Source organism: Strongylocentrotus purpuratus, unplaced genomic scaffold (genome assembly GCF_000002235.5).
Source record: "Strongylocentrotus purpuratus isolate Spur 01 unplaced genomic scaffold, Spur_5.0 spur5_scaffold_9, whole genome shotgun sequence".
Classification (NCBI taxonomy): Eukaryota; Metazoa; Echinodermata; class Echinoidea; order Camarodonta; family Strongylocentrotidae; genus Strongylocentrotus; species Strongylocentrotus purpuratus.
Window position 1 is genome coordinate 5,090,383 of NW_022145615.1, and position 23,423 is coordinate 5,113,805.

The window sequence follows — 23,423 nt, forward strand, 5'->3', positions numbered from 1 at the left end:
AAAAGGATACCAAATTTAAGGAGGAACATACTATGAGATTGGGATTGCAATGTAGCCGCATGATTCGATCTGTGTTTAATTGATGCTGAACCATTCTGTGTCATCATGGTTCAAAGATAAAATTTCCAACTTTCTCCTCCTCCTCCTCCTCCTCCTCCTACTCACAATCATCAAACTAAAAAACATTATCAGCATCATCATCAACATTACATCAAAGTCATCATTATCATCACCATTATCATCATCATCATCATTATCATCATCATAATCATCATCATCATCATCATCATTTTCATCATCACCATCATTATCATTATCATCAACATCTCGGCAACAACATCACCACCATTACTAACACCATCACGCATCACCACCACCACTGCCACCTCCTCCTCCTCCTTCTTCTCCACCTCCTCATTTATTCTTCTTAATTGCTAGCATCTTTTCACACTTACCTCTTGTGTTGTCTCATCCAGTCTCTGCTGGTAGTCTGTCAGTGTGTGTCTCAGGGTCTCCAGCACCAGGGAGGGGGAGAGCTCTTGCGACCCCACCCCAGCCCCCTCCCCACCCTTCCTCTTCCCCTTCCCTTTAACATTCTTCCTCTTGGGTCGGAGGTTGCCCTCCCCCATTACGTGGAAGTTTGAGAGGAGTAGCTCCAGCTCTCGCATGCACCCTCCATACGTCTCCTCCAGGTAGATCTGCCTTTTCTTGGCCTGTCAACAAATTGATTTGATTTGATTTGATTTATTTATTTCTGATTGATTTTCTTTTTCTTTTGCAGTTTTACAAATATGTTACAAACAAAACGTTGCAAATTTTGCACATGACAAAAATAATATAGAATAATGTAAGGCTGGCTGTAACTAATTGAAAACATCAAACTAGGATTGACAAAGTAAGCAAAGCTTGATAGCATGACTACCCTAAATGGATACATAATAAATACAAATATGGAGGAAAAAATATTGGTGAAAGGGAAAAGAGAGAGACAACAAAAAAAAGAGAAAGAGGGGGTGTACATCAAGATTCCCAGATGTATGTGGTACTGGTAGTTGGATTCCAATTTCATATATAAAGATTAAAAAAGAAGATACACATTTGAATATTGGGTGGCCAACTTGGGATATATTATAGAATGAGAAAACTCGCAATGTTTCTGGACAATATGAATAAGAATGTGAGATCAGCAAGCCTGTCAATAAATAATCATATTCTCCTCATATTGTCCTCCATTCAATCTCAAATTGGCAGTCCCCTATCTCTTATGGACATAGTTGCCATCGATATCATTTCTCTTTTGTTTTATGACAGTTCTCCGTCTCTGTCATTCAAAAAGATATACAATATTTTAACACATATAATAAAGTTACAAATTTCTCTCCCCTTTAAACTAAAACTTTATGATTACGTGTATCTATGTACAATGTATAATCTCTAATGCAATCAGCCCTAAGGCATACTAACCCTTGTGAGTTCATCTTTCAAACCATTAAAGTTCTTCTGATAGAGGTCTATCTGTTGAGAGGTCCCTGATAAGACTTCTCTCTTCTGATCTATCTCCGCTGATAGAGCATTCTTGGTTGTCTCGTACTCAGCAGTGAGTCTTCATGGAAGAATTTGTCATGTTTATGAATTAGAGTCATTTCAACTTTAAAAAAAGGTTGAGTTTTGGGGAGAGGTGACATTCATTTAAAAGCAAATTGTTTATTCTTCAGATCTACCTCAGCTGATAAGAATATCTGATGTGAGTCTCTAATAAAATCTATTAACAACAGCATCATTCTATATCATTTAACTATCTAAAGAGGACAATAAGCACTAATAACTCAGTCATACATAAATAACAACAATTATATTTTTTTATAATTAAATAACAAGAATAACAGTGATTAGAAATGTGATTGTATTCAGCATCCAGGTATATCACATACTTAATCATATTATACCTTTTAACTTGCTCTTTGCTGTAAGTGCATTCTCTTCTTTCTTCCTGATAAGCAGCTTCAAGTTCTCTGTTACAAAATACAATCAAAACATAAAATGATATAAAATTATGATGAAAAAGATGACCTCAAGTGTACCTTCAGTCTCACCTGATTATCTCTGAAAATGATTATCACTGTATATGTTCTATTTATACTATATCATAATGATGACTTTATACAAGACACAGGTCAGAACATCACAGTGAAAAATATTTACGCTTTCCAATACTATTCTTTAGAGGAGAACGGAGTGGAATTGCAACATCTGTCAAATGACTGATATTATACTTCACCATTAATTTTATTTCGACATTCAGATTGAGCAAGCAATTCATATGCATGCATACCTGCCAACATTTGAAAATAAGAATTAGGAATTTCTAGCACGGTATGCCTTCAAAAATAAGAAATCTGTACCCTTAACAGGTGTTCGCACATGCAGCGGCAGTGTAACTGGCAATACGCAGTATATCTGTGCCAAACATGGAATACAAATTCGTTGCTTGATCATGCACCCATTCAAATCATGCAATACATGAACTCTCAAGTCGCGGAACATGATAAAACAAGCTTAATTTGGCTTTAGCAACCAAAAAACAACAAGCAAACAAAACAAAAACAAAAAAAATATTATTTGTAAGGGTTGGCAGGTATGTGCATGGATTGTGATTTGTTACCTGATTTGTTTGCTCATGGCATCCATGTTATAAATAGCTTGTTCCCTGGCAGACTTTTCAACACTGAGGGCTCCCTCCAAGTCTCGTTTCTGACACTGCAAGTGGAAATGATTTAGAAAAGGTAGAAAATTGAGATGTCTAGAAAAATAAGAAAAATATTAGAAATATTCTGAACTGCGTGAAAATTTAGACTACAATCCACCGTATAACGTTCCTCAAACAAGCAGGTAAAATGAAAAATAAAATTAGTAATTTGTATCAATAATCATATAAAAATATCAGTCCTTTTTGTTTGGTAATAAATCAAACTGGCGAGTTGCAACTGAATTCATTCCGAAGCCACGATTTTTCCATCAGGATACTGTTTCTACTATGCTACAACACTGATTACACTTGTTTTAGTCTTCAAATTTTGGTAATTCGGTACAGATATACCTTTCATGAGGGGAAGGATGGAGCCTTACTGAAGAAAAAGGCAATATAAACTCAAAATTTAGTTCTATCAGTTTTGTTAATGGTAAAAGGTATAGACCAGTTTTGGAAACGCCCCCTCTCAAAAAATGAAATGGAAGCTCTTATTACCAATCATGTGAGAGAATATATTTTGACTAATACGTGATGATACAAATTTTGCCGGGAAACCGCCTACTAATATATATTTGATGAATTATCATATCTATCCGGCCTGGATAGATAAGACTGGGCCAATTTTCTTATCATTTTGATGATTCCAGAACCTTGCAGTATACACACGCTAGATGATCAAGCTTTTTTGATCCATTCCACAATGTTTCTTTCACAATGCAATCGCATGACCAGAACTGGTCTATGCCTTTAAGCTGAAATACCCAAGCATACGATGTATGCAAATGACAAATAGATTACGGTATGCATGGTTACCTGTACTATTTCAAAGTTAAACTTGGATTCTGTGTGAGCTGATCTCTCCTTCTCTATTCTCTCCTGCATTTCTTTGAGTTCTTCTTTTGCAGCCTAAATGAGAATCAAATAAAACACAGGAACAATTTACAAAGACAATGGAGACAACACTTGCAGATGTTATCTGCCAAAAAAAAAATCCGAACATTTTTTTTACTGCCGGGTAAGAAACAACTACTTTGCTTGTCTACTTTCCGCTTAATAGCAATAGTTCTCACTTCCTTCCAAGTGAAGTTCAATTTATTTCCATACAACAGTAGCTTCCCATGATTTTATCAACACAAGAAATTATTTACACTCTGATTGATGCTTCAATATTTTACATCAACTATGTTATATCAAAATATTTACATTTTGATGCATGTACTTAAAATTTGTTTGTAATCATGAATTTGTAAACTGCCTCTAAGGAGGAAGTAACTCTCACAGGCAGATATATCCTTTTAATTAAAAGAAATAAATTTTAAAAAATAAGCAAGGAACGCATATGCACTAATGATCACTATATATGTATATGCTAATAAGTGAACTACATGTCTGAGTAAGTGCATTTTCACAGCATTGATATACCTACAAGCTTCATATTATTCAATTTCAACTAAATATAAAAGCAAAATATGACAGAAAATGAGTCTGGAAATGCTCTTTTGGGGTTGTAAAGAGAAAAACAATAATTTTCTACTCACCACTAATTCTGTCCTGGTAGTTGCATCTCTTTCTGCGGCCCCCTGGAGATCATGAAGCTGCTGCCTCACAGTCTGGGTCTGTGTGTCCCTCTCTATTCGCAGCTCTGTCATCTTCTCTTGAGCATCCGAGTACAAGCTGAGAGACAGATAGCAGTATAGAGTGAATGGAGATGAGTGTGGAATTGCAAATAGTTTTAAGGTATCAAAGGTTTGTATTCTCTGGAAAAATCAGTTTTTAAATAAAACAATCATCATCGTCATCATCATCATCATCATCATCATCATCAACTTCATTGTCATCATCATCATCATCAACATCATCACCATCGTCATCATCACCATCGTCATCATCACCATCAACATCATCACCATCGTCATCATCACCATCGTCATCATCGCCATCATCGCCATCATCATCAACTTCATTGTCATCATCATCATCACCATCAACTTCATTGTCATCATCATCATCATCTTCATCATCTCCATCATCTTCATCATCATTATCATTGATTTGGAATTAATAGCAGTTCAGTGAAAAATAGCTTGCTTCCTTTTCTAGAGTAGGGCTTTCTTTCACATACCGGTACATGTATGGTACTTTGTAGAGTCTAAATTTGAGAAATTCTGAACTTAATTTTAACAGTTTGAAAGTGAACTTATTTGTTTGAGCATCACATCAAAGGAAAATTCTATAAAGAATCAGAGGCCACTTCTAATGCAGGGGTGACAGTAAGCACTAAAAATTTATTTTAAAAAAAATATTTGTTCTTTTTTTTCCCCTCGAGTAAAAAAAAAAAAAAGATTCGGGGAGGGGGGGGGGAATGGCATCTAACAACATTCCTCCCTTTTTTTGTAAGAATATTTGGAAAAAGTAGGAAAACTCACGAGAAAAGAGGAAAATAGGGGTAAAATCGAGAGAAAAAAAATTGGGAAAAAAATAAAATTGGTAATTATCAGGCCTGCTCATGAGAATGGTGTATTGTATGAAAACTGTGTAACTGGGACTAACTTCATGTGAGTGTGCATAGATAATAATAATATTTAGCTTTTATATAGCGCTTAATACAATGTCTCTAAGTGCTTTACAAATATACTACTACCCCGTTACTTCACGCTCAAAAACTGTTTGACCAACAATGACGGTCGCATCCTACGGGGTACCCATTTAACACCTGGGTGGAGAGTAGCAAGTGCGGGTTAATATCTTGCCAAAGGATATTAGTGCCGTGTCGGGATTAGAACCCTCAACCTTCGCATCTCAAGTCAAGCGCCTTAAACCACTCGACCAGATGTCATCTATGGTGACACTTAACATATGCTAACTGACCTTTTCAAAGCTAGTTTCAAATTATGTTTTCATAATTCATACAAATACTCTTTCCACATCCGTCTGCCCCAGTGCCCCATTTGCTGCATGATGATTCTTTTAACAACATTTCTTTACCTGCATCCTGCATAAACCAGAGCTGCCAACCTTGAGCGACCAAAAAAAGGAACCATGATGGCAAAAAAAAGGAATTTCAAGCCAAAAAAAGGAATTCATAAAAACGAAACTTACAACCACGTGCGACACACTTCCAATGCAGAAATGTTCATTCATCATGCTGTTTTTTCCATACAAGCAGGTAATTTTTTTGGTGGTTATTTTGGTATTATCGGCATTTCATTTTTTTTTTAGAATACTTTTCTCTTCAAGTATGTTTTAAAATTAGTTTTCTATTGAATTTGTGATCAAATCACCATCTTAGGGCAGTGGTTTGATGTGCGGTATGTAAAAAAAAAAAAAAAAAAAAAAAAAAAAAAAAAAAAAAAAAATTAAATTATTAAAAAACGTAATACTGTAATTTGGAGGAAAAATCTGAGTAATTCCGGCAAAATGGAATGGTTGGCAGCTCTGATAAACTCAGTCTGAACAAGCTATAAATATTCTTAGATCAACAGTTCAACACCAAGAGGAAATAAAACAGGATGTCACATAAAATACAATCTTCCTGTCTCACACTTAAATACAGCTAAATTCCTTTTAAAAATCCTTTTCAACAAAATTATTCATAAGAGACATTCTTAGGCAATCCTACTGGCTTCCTGCTAGTTGCATACAATTTGAAGCTCCAGCACTAAAATCAGGAATTAATTATTTTGTGTGCTAATGGAAAATGGAACATTTTAGATGAACACTCTGATAAGTTCTTGTTCTTGATGATACTGTAATATCTCAAAAGTGCACTGACTATATATTTCTACCTGTCTGGTATTAGAGAATTATGGCAGTTTACACCATAAGCTGCAAAATTTGTCTTGAGCTACTACTTCTTGCAGTAGGACTTATTTGGCTACAGGTGCAACTATCTGATGCATTTGGTGCAGAAACTGTCAAGACTCCCACAAAATGCCGGCTGAAGAACTCTAGCCATGGAGTTATTGCAAACTGTGAGCACCTTGGACTCACAGAGGTTCCTCAGGATCTGCCCCAAGGTGTGACCGAGCTCAACTTGTCCGTCAACAAACTGACGGTCCTCTACAACGGTTCTTTTCAGGGTGTTCCAAATGTAACCCTCCTCAACTTGCAGGTGAACCCAATAAATTCTATACAAAGCAGGACTTTCTGGAAGTTGACAAAGCTCAGTACTCTCATCATCATTGGGAACAATCTAGACTATATACCTCCAAAAATATTTCTGAAGAACTTGCTACTTACAAAGCTGCTGTTGAATGGCAATCACCTGGAAGCTGTTCCTCATGAAGCCTTTTCAGACATACCCAACTTGTCAAATGTGGAGCTCGCGGGGAACAAAATCAAGAGTCTCAACTTTGAGGGATGTTCTCAATGGAACCATCTGGAATACGTAAACCTCAAACTAAATGAGGTTGAAGAAATTCAACAAGAGGACTTTCTTCCTCTGCAGAACACAACAATTGGCACTTTGACCCTCATGGCTAACAAAATTCAAATTCTACAACCACAATGTTTTTTGCATCTGAATTCGATACCACAAATTCTGCTTGGAGGAAATCATATTAACTCATTTGACATTCAACCTTTCCTTGGCATGACTTACATCGAACATTTATCATTGTTTGGCTGCCAGATCCATGATCTTGTACCACCTGACTTACCTTCCAATCTGTCCATCACTTACCCAACCATCAAAAGTCTAACACTATCGACTAATAAGCTTGAGACTGTACAAGAGGGTGCACTCTGGGGCTTCACGACTTTGGAAGTGCTTTCCTTGAGTCTTAACAAACTCAGACTCCTCACTAATAAGTCATTTTGTCGTCTGGAGTCACTTACAGAACTAGACATTTCATACAACAAATTAACATCCTTCTCATATGGGACATTTGCTTGCCTGCAAAATTTGAAACAACTGAATGCATCTGGAAATTTATTACAGACTCTCTCTCCTGGATACTTCCATGGTATGTCATCTATTCTTACCATATCCCTCTCAAGTAACAGAATCGATGCACTGAACAATGACCAGCAGCTTTGGACAATCAAGACCCTCTGTATGCTTGACATATCCAACAATGCTTTAGACAGTGTTTCCAAGGAGAGATTTAATGGACTAACCAATTTGGAGGCATTGAACATATCTGGCAATAACATTAATTACTACAGTTACACAGCTTTCACAGGCTTACTAAATTTGAAAGAGCTGCACCTGAAAAATGAGCAGACCACATTTCTGCAAAATTCCTTTTGTCAACTGCATACACTTCTCATTCTGGATCTATCAAATGCACCCATCCAGGTGTCACCAGCGTCAACAGAGCAGTTTTCCAACATGAGTAGTTTAAGCGAACTGCGTATGGAGAAGGCACGGTTGAAAGATACAGTTCTATATGACCAAGAAAAACATCAGTCACTTGTCACCGGTCTCTTCTCGCTTCGTAAGTTGCGAATCAAAGACAATTTTTTGTATGACCTTGATGTCAGGATATTTCAGAACCTTTCACAACTGGTCCATCTTGATATGACCAACTCAAGAATACATACGCTAAGGTCAGGACTGTTCAGTCCTCTCCCCTCCTTAAGGTACCTTTATATCAGTGAGAACAATCTGGTGGAGGTTCCTGGAGACCTATTCAATGGCCTCTTCGGCCTGAAAGTGCTGTATTTCCAGAACAATATCCTGAGTAGTCTGGACCCCAAGACTTTCGCCCAGACACTGACATTGACGGATCTTTATCTACCTGGGAATCAAATCAGCACCATTAAACCTGGAACAGTTCTACCAGGTAATACTTCCCTTAGGTTCGACGTCTCAAAAAACCCCTTCACCTGTACATGCCCCTTGGCATGGTTCAGGCAGTGGTTGGACTCTGCCGACATTGATTTTAAACATGCAGACCAGACCCTGTGCTCCGGGACGTCCCTGAAAGGACTCTCAAAACAGCCAATACTGTCCTTTCATCCTGAAGATCATTGTGGAGTCAATGTCTTTCTTATAGTAGGTATTTCCTTAACAGGTATTTTCCTTTTTCTGATAACTATGCTTGCTTACAACAGACGTTGGTGGTTGAATCACAAGCTTTTCCTTCTTAAACTTGCTGTTGTTGGCTACGAAGAAATGGCAGAAGCCTTTGATGCAGATAACTACAAGTTTCATCTGAACCTCATGTTCCTTGAAGAGGAAGAGGAATGGGTTGATCGGGTCATGAAACCTGCCCTGGAGGAGAGGTTGCCGCATCTGCAGAACATCATCTACGGAGACAAAGACCTCCATCTTGGAATGTTCTACATCAATGCCATCAATGACGCCCTGGATAACAGCTTCAAGACTGTCTTGTTGATAAGCAACCAATCTATACGTGATGCCTGGTGCATGACCAAGCTCCGTATGGCACTGGAGCATCTCAACGAAACAGGTCTGGACAAAATCATCTTGATATTTGTGGAGGACATCGAGGATGAGAACCTGCCCTATCTTGTCAGGTTGTTCATGAGTAGGAACAAACCTTACATGTTGTGGATGGATGATGAAGATGGACAGGAACTATTTTGGGCTCAGTTTGAGAGAAGTATGAGAGCAAATAAAGCTATCAACAATGCCATTCCTCTTTAACGGGCAATCACGTTTTTGTATTAACAAATCCTATCACCTAATCACCATAATGTTCAAAGTATTAATCTCAGGCAATTTTAATAGCCTTGTACATCACCTTTTGTGAACATTACTTTGTACCACATAAATCCATAATCTAAATCTAATTTATATACCGGTAGGATACTGCACGTACGCTCTTAACCAAACTTGAAATATCAAGAACAAAAATTAAAAATTATTTTCTTGACAGTCTCTACGATCATTTTTAAATTGCACTGTTTGATTTATGCATATAATGGTTGCCGAAGCATATATGGTTCAATCAAATGAAAAGGCTAGATTGGGGAATGTCTTGAGCAACATGAAAGGTGGTTTTGTGCATTTCAGATGCTAGAGGATTAAAGCGGCAATTTAACTGGTTGCATAACTACATGAGCAAGAACATCCTTGTGTTTGCTGCTTATTATAACAGCAAGCAAATGAACAAGCTGGCCCTTGTCTTACCCAGTCGAAACAATACATACATGTAAGTGGAGAGTAATTAAAGTCTGGAAAGCTTAAAAAGAGCTCAGGGCCCTCACTCGAGAGAACTTGCACTTGATCACAATAAAACTTTTACTCAGGTAGAGTTTGAAATCGAATGCAAATATGTATAAAAACATGTTGGCAAATGCAACTTTGTGACTGTTTGGAGGGCTTGCTAGTAATCCTCCCTAGATCGCCAATATGCCTAACATGCCTAGATGTAGCCTCCTGAAGGTAATCCACTCCCAGGACGTACATACTTCCGGTGTACGATGCATGCAGTGCACCGGTAATGTATTATATACATGCGCAGTATACGTATGTACATGTCCCAAAGCTTTTTCTAGGTTCCTCAATTTCTGTGACAGCAGCAACTAAAAACAAGAGAAAGATACTCCAAATCATATCGATAAACAGATTGTAACAATGGAAGACTCTTCTCAAAACTTTAGGAAGATGATGGGATTAACTTTAGAATACCCGACCAAAGCGCTTAGAGACTTCGGTGGTAAGCGCTTTATAAGTAACGTTTTTATTATTATTATTATTATAAAACATAACTTTGGTTGTGTGTATTGGCAGGTGCTAACCAACCTGTTGGTCCTCCTACAAGCCAACAAACCCTTTATTGTAGTTCCATCCGTGCCAATGAACACAACCAAAGAAGGTTGACCTTATGACTTCTATGCTTCTACTTGCTCTAGTCCCTCACATCCAAATATCATGTGTTTAGTATGTTAAGCAATATTTTCAAACGTCTTACGTAATGATCCACTCTTGAGATCACTTGAAAATCACGATAAATCATGATTACTGTCAGAAAATATTAGTAAATATGTTAATTCAGATACCCTAATTTATATACAAACCTATGAACCGGGACCTACATAATACAAGCTTTGCTTTTTAGTAGATCTCCCACTTTATTGATTGATATATATGATTGTATTCTATGTATAACTATTATCATGTACATTATGTTTTCTACATTGTATGTTTAGTTATAATAATTACCATTGTTCATTATGTTCAATTATGTTATCTTTGATAAAGTGAAATAAATAAACTTGAACTTGAAACTTGAAAATAAAGTTATGTCAGGTTGAGAATTGATGGTGTCCTCAAATAAGCAAATAAAATTAAAAGAAGAAATACAGAGTGAAGAAGAACCAGGGTGAGTAAAGGGTTTGGACGCAACAGAGGGGTGTTCTTGTTTTACATGTATTTCATGATAGATGTATTTGAAAAATGTGCTTATTTTTCATATTTCTATACTATATTATCCATGGGCCATATGTTTCAATTGTATTCTATGAATATGGCAATATCTTTACTTTATTACATTTAACTTGGGCAGAAAATTATCATTAAACACAATTTACATTTCATTTTTTCGATACGTATACAGTCAGCCATCTCGTTTGATGAAACCTGGTTGCTTGCAATCACATGTACTGTACACACACACACACTCAGGATCAGCGACAGCATGCAAAGAACAGCTGCGCAAAATAGACCGGAAGGGACTTGGCGACCAAGCTATCCCAGAGAAAATGAAGTGAAGTACAGTGAATGAGTGAAATGGGAATTGAACATAAACTATGGCGATAGTAAGAATTCCGATCAGTCACAACTCTCTGTATTAAAGAAGGAGCCCTTGCAACAAAACCTCATGAAATAGACACAAATCACTTTCAGAAAATCTTATTTTTCAAATGGCAATTAAAAACAAAAGATATGACTGATGCTACCAAAGATTCTTTTTCGTTAATTTCTACAATAGGAGTACAAAACAATAACATTTACATTTTTCATTATGATTTTCTTTCTCTTTTCCAGTCATTCCAAATATTGGGTTAGTGAAGCGGTCAGGGATTGGATTCTGTATTTACCTTTCTTGTTCATGGAAGACCTGTTCAATCTCATCTTTGGCCGTCTGTAGTACATCCCTCTCAGCGATGACACTCGCAAGACGCTTCTCCTGGAAGAGAAGAGATACGAGTGATATTGATATAGATCGTTTAATCCTACCTGAATAATCTATTCAGATCGGATTTAAAGATCAGGGCTGTGTTTCACAAAGACTAAGATCGACTTTAAGTTGGACTTGACTATGTCAGGCCATTCATGCCACTGGTTGCTCTCACAATTGGCCTCTCAATTATGATCTTTATATACTATTTTTTCCTTCAATAATGAACTATCAAAAAAATGTAAATTCTGTAGATATGTGACCATGATTTGTACGTCCCTTGAGAGACCAATGCCAGTGAACAGTGAGAGCAAACAGTGGCATGAATGGCCTGCCATAGTTAAGTCCAACTTAAGCTTATTATTGTTAGGTTATATTACTGACCCTACCAAAGATCCATTTTCGTTAAATTTCTACATAAGGAATACAGAACCTTTTTACTGAAAGTCCAAAATATACTACATAAGCCTTTATTATGAATCTAAGCTCTACATAATTTGAAAACACTACTTGAGACACAACGGAAGGTAGAAGGGAAAAAAATCAAGCCCAAGATTAATCTGGGCAAGAACTCTACCAGAATTGGGTCAAGAGTATGAACTCTACTACCCTTTATTAAATATTGAAAAAACACTTTCCGTAAACATTGACTCTGCCAAGAGGTTCTTGACATGTCCTTGTCATTGGATGCATAACTACAATTTTGAGCAGGCAGGTACATGTTAACTGTCGCCTTGCTCAATGCCACATGTCATATTGCTTTTGTGAATTAATTATAAAGTTGGCCAGAAACACATATTAAAGGTACTCTTGAAATTTTGAACATACATGTTGAAAATCAATGTGAAAAGTTTAGGGTAAGCAAGAATATACATGTGGTGACAATTGTCCTGTGAAATTACCCTTCTAATTACAAAGACATAGAGCTATGACTTCTGACTTATTTATACCACAATACAAATAGAACAGTAGGCTTGCGGATGCACCATGTGAAAGAGAGAGAGATGGTTGAGGAGTCCTGAAAAAGGACTCTGACTTGGTAATCTTTCTTGGGGGTGTGTAGTCCTGAAAATACATGTAGAATACTTTGATTAATTCATGTTGACCCCACCCCCCCCCCCCTCAAACACACTTTAAGTGATGTATGGTATCTATTAATACAAAAAGCACATGTATCATGTTAATTTATTTGTTCATTGAAAGTTTTTAGTTATTTACCTTTAAAAGATACTAATTTGCACTGCCAAAGTAATTCTTGCACAGGTGTACAATTTTTTGACAGGTTTACAAACAGCGCATAATTAGCTTGCTATCAGGATGAAATAATTTGGCATAGTTTCAACTTTCAGATTTGTAAACTATTACTAATTTGCTTTTTCATTTGTCCTTGGTTACAATTTTGTTGGGGTAACTCTAGCACGAACAGATCATGCACAGGACTGGTTACAAGTAGACTTACACATGGTAAACTTTAATGACTCTAACTTTAGGAGTCTTAGAGTCTTATAAGTTTCTTGAAAGCAGTTTGATGGTATATTTCACAAAAACAGGGCCAACAAAAATTAGGAAGACATTTTAGACCGTACCTGCTCATCCATTTCTCTGTGATGTTTATTCTGTATGTTCACCATCTCCCTCTCATGTTGACTAGCCTGAATCTGAAGCTCTTGAACCTGAGCACTGAGGCTGGATAATTTCTCTGAAAGAAAATATAAGTTTACATCTATGAGTACCATACATGGGCACTGGAACACAAAGGTTAGCAGTTAAAAAATTATTGATTGATTGAACAATCAATATATCAAGGTCAACTGCAATCAATTGATAATTTTTTTTTAATGTTATGTGGCCCTGGAGATTTAAGAACAAACAAAGTATCAATATATCATGCTTGTGAGAGATAGCCATGTTGAGGATAATTTCTCTTTATAAACCAAATGTTAGCATTTATTTATCTCCTCCTCATCATCACCATCATCATAATTGTCTTGATCACCACAACTAATCATTTTCATCATCATCTTAATCACTGGACCTCAGAACCCTGATGTCACTGATGTAAATCTTCTATTATCTCATCCCAATCTCTTGCTAGTTTATGATCACCATCTCCAACAGCAACCATTTCCATCATCATCCTCGCCTCCACCACCACCACCACCATCATCACAATCATCATCATCATCATCATCATCATCATCATCATCATCATCATCATCACCATCACCACCACCACCACCACCACCACAACCACCACCACCACCACCACCACCATCACAATCATCATCATCAACACCACCATCATCATCATCATCATCATCATCTTCGTTGTCATCATCCTCATCCTCATCATCATCATCATCATCCTCCTCCTCATCATCAACACCACCACCACCACCACCATCATCATCATTCATCATCATTATTATCATCCTCCTCCTCATCATCATTATTATCATCTTCATCATCATCATCATCATCATCATCATCATCATCATCACCACCATCACCGCCACCACCACCACCACCACCACCATCATCAATATCCTCATCAATCAATACCACTTTGTGAAGTGATGATGCCTTTCAGCTGTTGTTCCTTCTCAGATGCACCAATCTTCTCTCTGCTAACTGACTGCCTTGCCACTGCTAGTTCATATTCTACATTCTGCTTATCAGCTTCCCCTTTCTCAAGCTGGGCTCTCAGTTTGGCTATTTGAGCCTGCAGGTCAGAGTTCTGTAAGTGTAAACAAAAATAGTAAATACTCTGTTTCAGAAAAAGTAAAGATCACTTAATAGATGGACAGCAGAAGTAAAGTTACTATTCAAAATTTGAAAAGATATAATGCACAATTTTTCTAAAGATAAAGATAATAAGAAGATGAACATTAATGAAATATAGAAAAACAAAACTTGAAGGTACATGTACATGAAATTCAAACAAGTTTGACAATGTTTTTGAAATTCATTCCATAAATACATCCTAAATATATACATATTCCTCCAAAACATAGTGGCAAAATGTAAATGCTATAGAAAGAAGTATTGTAGTTGCTCTCTTTTCCTTAATCAAACTCAGAAAAATATTGTTGAGGCATTTGAGTGAGTCACCAAGAGTGCACCTACAACATAGCAGTCTAATTACTCGGTTTGAAGAGTATGGTTCCACAGGTAATGACAATCATGACAACCATTGTGGTCAGGGACTTGGAGCCCATCCAAGAGCTTGCCTATATCAGATGTTTTTTACACACATTGCGCTGACAGTTGGTTCCACAGCTGATCAACATGGATGACATGCTCATCAGCTACACTACGGTTACAAAGGTGCTGTGGTCTAGTGGTAAGTCACCTGACTGTGGGTCAGTTTGCAAGTTTACTATCGTCAGGGAAGGGGGGGGGGGGGGAATGCAAATATCATATGAAATGGTACCTCACCGTATCTGTTCTCACACCACCCTAAAAAGTATTGTAGCAACAAAACTTAATATATGTATTTGCATCTATCTCGCAGAAACCACCAAGAGGGTATACTGTAAATGCACATTCATGTACATGGTCTGGTGGATATGTCACCAGACTGTGGATAACATGGATCTACTACAGAAGAGTTACCATACCTCTGAGTTAAAAGCCGATGTCAGCTCTAATTTATCTCTCTCAGATTCATTCAGCCTTCGTCTTAGATGCGCCATGTTGTCTGTAAAATATTAAGAGGAGAGGAAAAAATGTATAGTAGTACTATTGATAGTATTCTTTGTATATGTAGCACTGAACTAAAATGGATAAATGATGATGTTGCCAAAAGAATAATAGATGAATGAATAAAGAATGTCTGGATTTTACTGCTGTTTAGCATAATGATAATTATAGTTATAGTTATACAGCAAAGCTAATCAACATAAGTAGCGGTATTCATTGTTACACAGACCCAATGGTCTTAGTAACTCTCTCACTTTAAAGCCTGTCTGCACTAGTTTGGCCAGGAGGGATTAGACATCCCCACGTGGTCACTGACAGGAGGTTATCTCATCAAAATCAGCTCTCAATTAACATAAGAAAAAGGGTATCATGGGGGACCAACGGGTACCGCTTAGGCATTGTTTGCTATATAGAGGGCGCAAGTAGCTACGAGTAGTGCAGTTCCGCTTTAATAATAACACTACCTGCTTACCTATCTTCTCATCTCGTTCCTGCTGAAGCTGCTTGACCTGGGCTCTGAACTGCACCACCAATTGCTGCAGAAAGGCAGGGTCATTGGTAGAGGAGGGTGGCAGCGATGCAAGGGAGGACGTGATGTGGCCATAGCTCGGCTCTCTGTACCTGAGAGGGCTCCCAGGCCTGCCCAAGGGGGAGGGGCTCCGTCTTAGCTCCGGTGACGCAGATGCCTCAGATGGCAGGAAGTTGATGGTGGAAGAAGGCGATGCCATTACGCCCAGAGAGCTCAAGAGAGAGAGTCTAGATCAATGACCGTGTCAACTGCATAAATCACAACAAATAATATTCCCTGTTTCATTTCATATCATACTTTCATATTTCATTTCATATCATACATGTACTTTCATTTTTTAATTATCAAAGTATTGACAAATGTGTTAAAATGAATGTTAAAAAAAATAAAAATCATTATTCCATTTCAAGATTCGTCAAGGTCCATGGCTGAGTAAACATGATTTCCAGTTGCTAGTAATAATTTGTAAAACTAGTAGATCTGGAGGGCTGCCTGTTATTTTTGTAGTTTAAAAAAAACTTCAAAACAAGATTTCTTTTTACGACTTCTTTTGTCCATGTATTTTTAGAGCATCTAATCAAGTTCAAATCACACTGTAATGATGATTTAGAGTGCCTTTTCTAGCCTTACTTCTTTTATTGATGTTTAGTATCACATTTAGACCAACAAAAGAAAAAATCCAGGGTGGCTGGGTGGGTCATATACAAAGAAAAAAAAAATCAATTTCATTTTGCAAGCTTTGAAACCCCAACATTTTTAAGAGAACCCCGAAATTTGTAACTTGACTTACTTGAGTATAATTGTTTATACATGTACATACTTCAAAAGCCCCTGAATCTAATTATCCAGCAGTGTACTGAGTTCGATGTTCTTTTTTGACCAATGAACCCGTTATTGTTGGCCATAAACCCATATAAGATTAGAGCTGATGAACCATGTCTACAAGTGCTTTTTAACTAATAATAAATATTATTCTTTCTCTTTCTTCATGCCCTTACAGATTCACAGCAGTCAAGTTTGATAAGGGGGTGCGGTGTGATATACTACCTCTGTGCTCTATAGAAACTGTGTAACAATCTGTAACGTTTTGTCAACTGATGATTAAACTAATGTCGATGATAAACAGAAAACCCTAAATTATCTAATGCGATGCATGCACCAACTGCACATCGATAGCCACTTTGAAGGGTTTTGAAGGGTTTTGGGGGCAGCATTTTCAAGACAAGACTTGAAGACAATACAACATGACAACAAATGTAGTTTTTTACTTTTCCAAAACTATATTGTGGAATATCATTTCTCTTTTTGCGAACATACATGTCTAGTATTGTCTACAATTCTACATGTAAACAAAAATGCCATCTACATGGATCTTGAGAACAGCTCGCAGGTAAAACTCAAAGTTTGTTCTGATAAAAACTTATAATAGACCTACAAATATTAAAAATTGGAAAGTGATCCCTAAAGTAAACAATTTCAAAAATTTCTTTGTTGATCACAATTAACAGCGAAATCAAATTACGCTTGAACTTCTTCTTCTTCCAGTGCAAGTAGTAGTACTATAGCTACCTGACGTGACAGTCCTTTGATTTTGAGTAGAGTCTAGAATGTTTTCTTACTATTGAATTTTTGTGCAGTGCTGCCTACAATCATTCATGACGATAGCAACTTTTAGTTTTAAAAGCCAAATTGAGAGCCCTTACCTTTGGAAGGGTGGGTTAATCTACCAAGCAAGCAAGTAAAGACATGGCCACTGCAGTGGAGCCAGTGCATTGTGTAACAAAACCGGGCCGTGTCTGTGAATGTGAGCCTCAACTCAGCTCACTCAAGTAAAGTCTCACTCTCAAGACAAGCGAGTCTCACTGCACTCTCAGTCTCAGACAGTCTCAGCGCAGCTCAACCTGCGCCAACCCTATACCCAAATCAGAGGCTAACAAACGAAAGAGACAGAAAAATTCGGTCTAAACTCAACCATGCCACGCAACAAAGGCAAGCCAAATATTCCTAGTCCTAGCCTAGGCTTGAAATTGAATGTATTATGACAAGATAATCTTTAAAATCTTATTGTTTCACGCCTTCAGAATTTCATGACTAGATCTATCTGTACTCTGTACTGTAGATCTACAATTACCCCGGCCCCCCCCCCCCACTCAGTGTTATTTAGGGTACGCATATGCTCGTTCCCTCTTTTTGAAAGCACCCCCTATCTGAGGACTGCCAACATTTTCGAACCCCCCTTTCGCGGGCTTTTCACGGGCTTTTCCTGCCTTGGAGACCCCCTCAATCAGGAAAAATGCTCAATGTACCCCCCTAAATTGGGAATAATTTCTCAGGAGTCCAAAGATATGAAAGAAAAAAAGAAAAAACACCCCCTTTTTAAAGAAATCTCCGGGTGAAAAGTCAAATAGGTCTAGATCTAGGTCTAGATCTAGAGTCTACACCCCTTTTTTTACAATTCTCGGGCCGGACTTTGTCGCACGAAAAGTACCCCTTTACCGGACATTTTGGCAACACGCATGCGGTCATTGCGACCCCTGAGTGGGGGGCCGGGACAATTACAAAGCAACCATTAGTCTAGGGAGCTCCGACGCCGATGCCGACGCCTGCGCCTTCGGCATCGGCGTCGGAGCTCCCTGGAGTTAAGCAACCATAAATAATAATTTGTGGGACTGAACAAATGAAAGTTTGATTATTGCGGACCCTTAAATTCGATCTGTTATTAATCTTGTAAGTAAAAAATTATATCCCATCAATAAAAAAAATCGTTTCATTTTATTCTCTCACCTAGGTTGCCAAGGTTAGGTCAGCAGCTGGTTTTTCATGTTGGTTTGACTGATTTTCCGATTTTGTATTTACCGCTGGTTCATTTGTAATTGTACGCTTGTCTGATTGTCAACCGTCGCATGAAACGCGAGAACAATGCAATGCAGATTCTGCATTCACGGAGCAGCGAAAACCTATGTTTGCAAGCGGATCATCTCACACCCCCCCCCCCCCCCCCCCCCCCCCATATAGTAGAGCATATTCTTCTGTTCCTTCTTTCCTTCCTTCCTCTCTTCCTTTCTTTGTTTCTTTCCCTCTTCATTCTTTTTTCTTCCTCCTCCTTCTTCTTCTTCTTCTTTCTTCTTCTTCCTTCTTCTTCTTCTTCTTCTTCTTCTTCTCTTCTTCTTCTTCTTCTTCTTCTTCTTCTTCTTCTTCTTCTTCTTTTTTTTTCTTCTTCTTCTTCTTCTAAGTTCTTCTTCTTCTTCTTCTTCTTCTTCTTCTTCTTCTTCTTCTTCTTCTTCTTCTTCTTCTTCTTCTTCCTTCTTCCTTCTTCCTTCTTCTTCTTATTCCTTTTCAACAAAGTGCCAGTGATGGTAATGGTGGTGGTGGGGTGCATGCACGATGCTGGTGGTGCAAAAAACTAGTTAGAAAAATCTGTTAATGTTCAAATTGAAAAATACTTCCAAGAAAATGATATAATTTATGAATTTATGAATTTTAATCTGGTTTTCGACATTTGACTGAAACATGTCTAATTCATGAGGACAAATGTTGGAATGAAGTATTCAGGCATTGAGTTGACTATTTTCATCTTTAGTAGAATCAGTTGTAGTAAAAACAAATTCTCGTCTGAATTTTTTTGTACAGAACGATATCAAAAATGTATGGATTTAAAAGCAAGACGTATCCTCTGTTTTGCTCTTATCCAATGTTTGTTTGACTTTGCTAACCTTGCATGGTATAGTAACATAAACAAGCCAGATCAAAAGAAGTTGAATATTATACAGAACAAAATGGTGAAATTCATCAACTGTTCTGGTTTACGAGAAAATATGGTGGACAATTTTTAGTTTATTGCCACTTTGACAAAAAAGATTGTTTAAAATTAAGACATCTACCTTTATTTCATATAAAGGTTTTATAGGCATATTTTGAGTTTAGAGAGCTGTGTTACAATAATAGACTTTCCCAAGAAACTATTATATGGAACAATGGACAAATAAAGAAAGCTGGTAACAGTTGTTTTGTAAAAGAACTATTTGATATTGGTAGAAGATCATGTTTGACGAAAATAGAAAATTAATCATTTTTTCCAAGTGGCAACGGTTGGTTTTAAGAATTATCTTCTTTGGCTTTCAGTCGTTTCTGCCATTCCGCAGTGGTTGAAAATAGGCATTTATCAAAACAGCTGGACACTTGTATAATATTTCGTAATAGACAAATTTATATATCAAAATTGTCAACAAAGATGATTAATATGCATGGTACTAAAAGAAAATAATTACCAAAAGCCTACTTCAGAAACCTACTGGAGATCAAAATATGAAATAAATAAAGAATAATATGATTTTATATATGAATTACCTTTTAGAATTATTCTTGATACAAGAACTAGATTTTTCCCATATAAGATAATATACACGATGCTTACTGGTAAATGCAAAGCTGAAAAATGAAAGTAATAGACAATGAAATGTGTTCTTTTTGTAAACAAGAGCCAGAAACGATTGAGCACCTGTGTGTAGAATGTTTATATACACATGATTACTTGAACGAATTTCTAAAATGGTGGCATACTAGATTTAATAAAGAAACGTTTCAATTGACAGACGAGGAGATCTTATTTGGGATACAAGACAGACAAATATTGCAAAGGAAATATTCTATTTATGTAAATCTCTTGAGATACTCCCTTCTTTTTATTTCATTTCTTATTAAATCAAACATACCTTACAGAAAAATATATTTGTTATAAAAATAGATCCATACATAGATTTCGCAAAAAATGGAATGTGCTAAAATTAGGATATAGTAACCTGTTATGTTGTTCTGTCTTTTTCTTGTTTTTTTTTTAATCCACAATCTCGGTTTGTTATATACTATATTCATCAATTATCATCATTTTGTATTATGATAATGATATATTTGAAATACTTCTGTTTCATTTTTTATTTGTATTATGTATGGGATGTTTTAACGGAATTTAAAAAAAAACGTAAAAAAAAAAAAAAAAAAAAAAAAACTGTTCTGGACGGTCCACCGTCCAAGAACTCATGTTTGCTACAGCGAACTTTCTAAAGCCGATTTTCTTGAAGTCAACCAAAGATCAAAACAACTCGCATTACATCACGTGCATAAGATATACTAGACTAGGTCAGGCGCGGATCCAGGATTTCTTAGGGGAGGGGGCCCAATTTTTTTTTTTTTTTTTTTTTTTTTTTTTTTTTTATTTGCTCCCGAATTTGCTCCCGGGTAGTGAGCACATTTTTTTTTTTTGATCCTCAAAAAAATTTCAATTTGCACCCCCCCCCCCTTGAGCGCCAGGGGGGGGGGGGGGGGCCCAACCCCCAAAAAAGGTAAAAATCACGTGATTTTACATGATTTTTTTTTCTCAAGGGGGGGGGGGCCCGGGCCCCCCCCCCCCTAGATCCGCCACTGGACTAGGTCGAATCATTATATTTGATCCAAATTCGATCTTGTTATAAATAGCCGATTCAACTATAATTTACCAGAAAGAGTATTCTGTTATTAAATTGCCATAACACAATGGAATTCCCTTCATATAAGGATATAAAGGAAATAGAAAACTTTGCTCATTTTAAGAGGAAATTAAAGGAATACCTATCACTTGAGAGTCAGGAGAGAGAAGCCAATGACACAGACAGGGCTCAAATTAATTTTTTGCCCACGGGGGCTCTTCCAAAAAAAAAGAGCCCCCGTGAGCCTTCTCACGGGGGCGCTTTTAGTGCTGACGGGGGCTCTTATTTTAATACAAATTTCCATTGAATTGGTACCCGTGAAACTCCTTGGTATTTTATCATTATCATTTATCTAAGTCGGTATTTTTCCTCTTAGAAATTTACTTGTTACATAGCTGTTATTGACTTTTATCCCCGTGAGGACATTTTCTCCATTTCTTCCCGTTCTGCACATAATTTCCTCCTCATTATTCGGAGCAACCTTATTTACATTCTTTCTTTACTTTTAGTCTTTACCATATCCTTCCAAAACAGAGGGGCGGATCAAGCTTTTTGCTAAGGGTGGGGGGGGGGGTACCCCAAATACGATGTGGAGCATACGATTTTTGTTGTTGCTATTTTGAACCCCCGTAAGTGGTGTTTTCCTGGCATCTACTAACATGCGGATCATCGTCCACGAGCCGCGAAGCGGCGAGGCGATTTTTTGGTGCTTTTTTGAACCCCCGTTAGTGATGTTTTCCTGGCATCTACTGACATCTACTAATACTGTGTAGGTCTGGACACATGATAGCATTTTTCTGTGCACATCACATTTTTCCTTGGCAGCGTAAGGGTGGGGGGGGGGGGGTCAAACCCCCTAAACCGCCTAGATCCGCCCCTGCAACATCTTATGCCTTCTTCCTCTTCTCAATATTGATTTACTGGTCGGGTTACATTATTTGCTGGTCTTTAAGAATCACCAGATTTCAGAGGATTCAAACTTTCACAACGAAAAACTTCTCCATGTTTCAGTCCTTGCGCGATTGTCGATCACCAGCTCCAGCAGATATTGGGCGTCAGCGTGCACACCGGTACTACCAGCGCAGTATAGCCACTGTGCTGACGGCCGCACCGCGAGCTTCCGTTGTTTGTATCGGGAATACTCGTAGAGATGGTAGAGAAAGCGCCATCTAAGTTCTATTTCATTGGTTTAAGGTTTGAAAATTAATACTCAATATTGTGTTAAAGTTATATCAGAAAAGATAATCTTAATTTTATAATTCCACGGGGGCGATTTTTAATTTTGCAATCGCCCCCGTGAGCAACCTGACGGGGGCGATTATGGAGCTCACGGGGGCGAATCGCCCACCGCCCCCGTGTATTTTGAGCGCTGGACACAGAACACTTTTCTTTACTCTGCCAGGTTCCGTACTTTTTAATTTTGTATATATTTATGTTTTTGTACGATTTAGAAATTCAACATAATTATTGATCATTAGTGAGCTCTAAATTTGTTTTTCATTTTTCCCTTGAAAATTTGAAAATCGCTCAGTGGGGGGAGGGGGGAGGGGGTAGTGTGAGCACTAAATTTAAAAAATACAAAAATACAACCCCCCCCCCCCCCCCCAAAAAAAAAAAAATAAATAAATAAAAAAATAAAAAAATAAAAAAATACAAAAAAACTTTTTTTTTTTTTTTTTTTTTTTTTTTGGGGGGGGGGGTTCAGGGGTGGGGGCGTCGGCCCCCCTAGAATCCACGCCTGCCCATCAGCAATGAAGTATTTAATCATTACGAATTTGGTTCTAAATCCTCCCTGCAGCCCCCCCCCCCCCCAACTCAAGTTCGCCAGCGACTATACTCATGCATGTCGACAAAAGGTCCTCTGACTTTTATTAGCCATTAGCCACAAT

The 23,423-nt window shown here is 37.5% G+C and overlaps 2 protein-coding genes across 3 annotated transcripts in view; one reads left to right on the plus strand and one right to left on the minus strand.

Annotated features, from left to right (window-relative positions):
- LOC576229 (coiled-coil domain-containing protein 171) overlaps positions 1 to 18,976 on the minus strand; it is a 32,192-nt gene extending 13,216 nt beyond the window's left edge. Inside the window, exons 1-12 of one of the 2 annotated variants that reach the window (XM_030976836.1) lie at positions 18,857 to 18,976; positions 16,016 to 16,320; positions 15,462 to 15,541; positions 14,404 to 14,578; positions 13,428 to 13,540; positions 11,762 to 11,850; positions 4,288 to 4,423; positions 3,563 to 3,655; positions 2,663 to 2,757; positions 1,947 to 2,012; positions 1,465 to 1,603; positions 456 to 713 (exon numbers count right to left, since the gene is read on the minus strand). In XM_030976836.1, the coding sequence (XP_030832696.1) occupies positions 456 to 713; positions 1,465 to 1,603; positions 1,947 to 2,012; positions 2,663 to 2,757; positions 3,563 to 3,655; positions 4,288 to 4,423; positions 11,762 to 11,850; positions 13,428 to 13,540; positions 14,404 to 14,578; positions 15,462 to 15,541; positions 16,016 to 16,271 (1,500 nt within the window). In that variant the 5' untranslated portion in view covers positions 16,272 to 16,320; positions 18,857 to 18,976. The remainder of the gene's footprint in view (positions 1 to 455; positions 714 to 1,464; positions 1,604 to 1,946; positions 2,013 to 2,662; positions 2,758 to 3,562; positions 3,656 to 4,287; positions 4,424 to 11,761; positions 11,851 to 13,427; positions 13,541 to 14,403; positions 14,579 to 15,461; positions 15,542 to 16,015; positions 16,321 to 18,856) is intronic. The other variant, XM_030976837.1, reaches the window with a different exon arrangement.
- LOC373485 (toll-like receptor Tlr2.1) lies at positions 6,144 to 9,876 on the plus strand. The gene has a single exon (XM_786820.4). The coding sequence runs from the start codon at positions 6,555 to 6,557 to the stop codon at positions 9,360 to 9,362; it is 2,808 nt and encodes a 935-aa protein (XP_791913.4). The 5' UTR covers positions 6,144 to 6,554; the 3' UTR covers positions 9,363 to 9,876.
- Positions 18,977 to 23,423: the final 4,447 nt, after the last annotated feature.